The following is a 3044-nucleotide window of genomic DNA, read 5'->3' as shown; positions in this document are numbered from 1 at the left end:
GATGCGTAGAATAAAAGTTAAAAACGCAAGTCAAAAGTTAATAAATTAAAGATAGTCCAAAAACAAGTTTTAATATTTATGAAATACTTATAAAAGTTTTTTACGAGCCTACGATTATTAAAAAGTATTATAATTCATAAAAATGCTTCAAAAGCGTATGTGGTTTCACTTTTCTGTTCAAAACTTTAATCCCTTTCTAATCGAAAATACATTCAGGAATAATAAATTATTATTTTACAACTACTCTAATTTCTTCTTAATACTTTTACACAAATAGTATTTATACAGTATTATAAATAGTATTTATATAGTATTATAAATAGTATTTATTGATTTCATTTTTTCATGATTACATAAATAGTATTTATATAGTATTATAAATAGTATTTATTGATTTCATTTTTTCATGATTACATAAATAGTATTTATATAGTATTATAAATAGTATTTATTGATTTCATTTAGGAAAAGAAAAGTTAAATAATATTTGTTTACAAATTTAATCCAACGTTAGTAAAAAGGGCAAAAGCTTTTTGGATTTTTTGGACTTTTCGGATCGAAGTTAGACAGTTAATGTAATGCGATGGCTACTACCTTATAATATATGATTTTAAATACTATTATAAAGATTATTTCAAGTTTCAAAACGACGCAAAATAAACTACAAAAAAAAAAGTAAAAAATAAATAAAAATAAAATTACATATTAGTTTTAAAAAACATCATCTTACATAAACACGAGTTCAACACAGTTTTAATGACTTCTACAACTTCTACATTTACGATTTAACAAACGTTTGCAATTACTTGCGGCATTTTTTATCTTTATTATTTAAATTGCGAGATATTTGCCTTTACATATTTAAAAAACGAAGTTTTTATAAATATTTCTAAATTGTTTATAAATATATAATAAAATCTTAATGTTTAAGAATATAAAGAGGGGGCTTTATTATGCCCCCCTACCCAAACGCCCACTTGCCTACGGTCATGAAGTTTGGTAATGAAATTAATCATTAATCTAAACTTTTCAACTTATTTTCTGGTAAGATTATTTAAATTTCTTTATCAATTTTTTTTACAAAATATTACTTTCGAATGAACATAAATAGTGACGTTTTAAATCTAGTGAACTGAGTGTCATGAACATGAATGAAATGAGTGACGTTTTAAATCAAATGAACATAAATAGTGACGTTTTAAATTTTTCTTTTAAATCGTGTACTTGATTTAATTTAAGATTTTTGTAAGAACTTAGGAAACTGAGTCAAAAATAATCATATGGTTTAAAAGAAGTCTTTAAATTTTGAAACGCTGTTGTAATGTAATTAATGTAAAAGTTGATAGGCTATAAACGTTTAAAAAACAAAACAATTCCGAGCAAATCGTTACGTTAGAGTTTTAACTTTTGAAACTAAGATGTTTCAGTTTTTCAGCAGAATATTTGTAACAGAAAACGGATTAAATAAGCGCAGTGTTGGATTAGCTCTAATGGCTGCTGCTGGTTTATTTTTAACACTTGGGAATGTTCTTGTGCAATATATTTATCATATCTATAAAGACTTTTCGACTTATGAATTGCTTCTTTTAAGGAGTTTTATCCAGTTACTATTTTGCATAGTTTTTATGTTTTTCCGAAAAGTTCATCCATATGGTGATAAAAAGTTAAATCTGTTATATTTATTTTTCATGGGAGTTATTGAAGATGCAGCAATAATATTTTTTTATCTTGCTATCCAACTGATACCCATTGCAGATGCAACAGTTGTTCAATTTACCTCACCAGTTTTTACTGTGTTTTTTAGTTACATATTGTTGCGCAAAGGTTGTGGCATTATTGAGGTGCTTTGTGGCTGTATAAGTTTCTTTGGTGTTGTAGTTTTAGCTAAACCAGATTTAATAATTTCTAATAATGAAATTATTCCAATAAATCAGTTAAGCAATAATATTGCATCTGTATTTCAAAACCCTCAATATATACTGGGAAGTGGCTTTGCTTTGTTGGCTGCCATGTTTATAAGCTTATTTTTCATACTAATCAAACTCCATGGATCAAAATTTGATGTAACACTGACAGTATTTTATCCTAGTTTACTAGGAATTTTTTTTTCTCCGATTGCAATGCTTATAAGGCATGATGAATTTTTATTTCAAGAAATCAAGGCACAACATTGGTATTTAATTTTTATTTCAGGCATTGTGTTCTTTATTGGACTAATGTTAATGGGGGAAGCATTACAGTTAGAGGATGCAGGCCCAGCAATTTTAATTCGAAATTGTGATGTTATTCATGCCTTTATGTTACAATACTTACTAATGAGTAAATTGCCTTCACGTAGTGCTTTGTTAGGAACCTTTATAGTTTTAGGATCATCTAGTGTAATGATTCTCCATAGGGTGTTTGATTTGCAACAGCAGTGTTGTAAAAAATGTTGTGGTAATAAATGCATTAATCAGGAACCAATTCAGGTTGAGGAAGAGAAACATTTTATGCTAAATAAATTTGTTGAAGAAGATGAAGAATTAAACAGTTAAACAGAAATAAAAAATCTAATATATTTATTGCAAAAAGGATTGCCTTTCTTTAAAAATGTTATTTATTTATGGTGCTTCTGGATTATTTATATAAGTGTATATAATACATTTACTTTTTATAAGATGTTTTTTTTAAATGAATTTTTAAAAATTTATGTCGTTTAAAACTTAATTTTTAATTTTCTAATCTTATTTTCTCTCCGATTGTTGCCAAAGATTTTTACAAAAATCACTACAATATTTTTTGTATTGACAAATCTATTTTGAATTATTTTTTTTTATTTTTTTTTATTTTTATATAAATTTTTAAATAATTTTTTTTTTCAAATCATTTTTATTTTTGAATGTTATTAGATTCTTTTTCATTGTTAGGCACACAAAAATCACAGTTATAATTTTTCCTGTTTAAAATTCTTTTTTGAATTAGTTTTTTAATTTATATATATATATATATATATATATATATATATATATATATATATATATATATATATATATATCATCCCTTTT

General features: G+C 24.8%; 1 protein-coding gene across 1 annotated transcript; it reads left to right on the top strand.

Annotated features, from left to right (window-relative positions):
* Positions 1-1258: 1258 nt before the first annotated feature.
* Positions 1259-2648, top strand: LOC136089355 (solute carrier family 35 member G1-like). The gene has a single exon (XM_065815325.1). It carries the CDS (start codon positions 1419-1421, stop codon positions 2532-2534), a length of 1116 nt encoding a protein of 371 aa, XP_065671397.1. The 5' UTR covers positions 1259-1418; the 3' UTR covers positions 2535-2648.
* Positions 2649-3044: the final 396 nt, after the last annotated feature.

The sequence above is a fragment of the Hydra vulgaris genome, chromosome 13, assembly GCF_038396675.1.
Source record: "Hydra vulgaris chromosome 13, alternate assembly HydraT2T_AEP".
NCBI lineage: Eukaryota > Metazoa > Cnidaria > Hydrozoa > Anthoathecata > Hydridae > Hydra > Hydra vulgaris.
Note: the sequence above shows the minus strand (reverse complement) of the source record. Positions and strands in the feature narration are given on the sequence as shown.

Excerpts from the sequence above, each read along its gene's own strand:
- LOC136089355 (XM_065815325.1), top strand. The coding sequence starts at position 1,419 with ATGTTTCAGTTTTTCAGCAGAATATTTGTAACAGAAAACGGATTAAAT.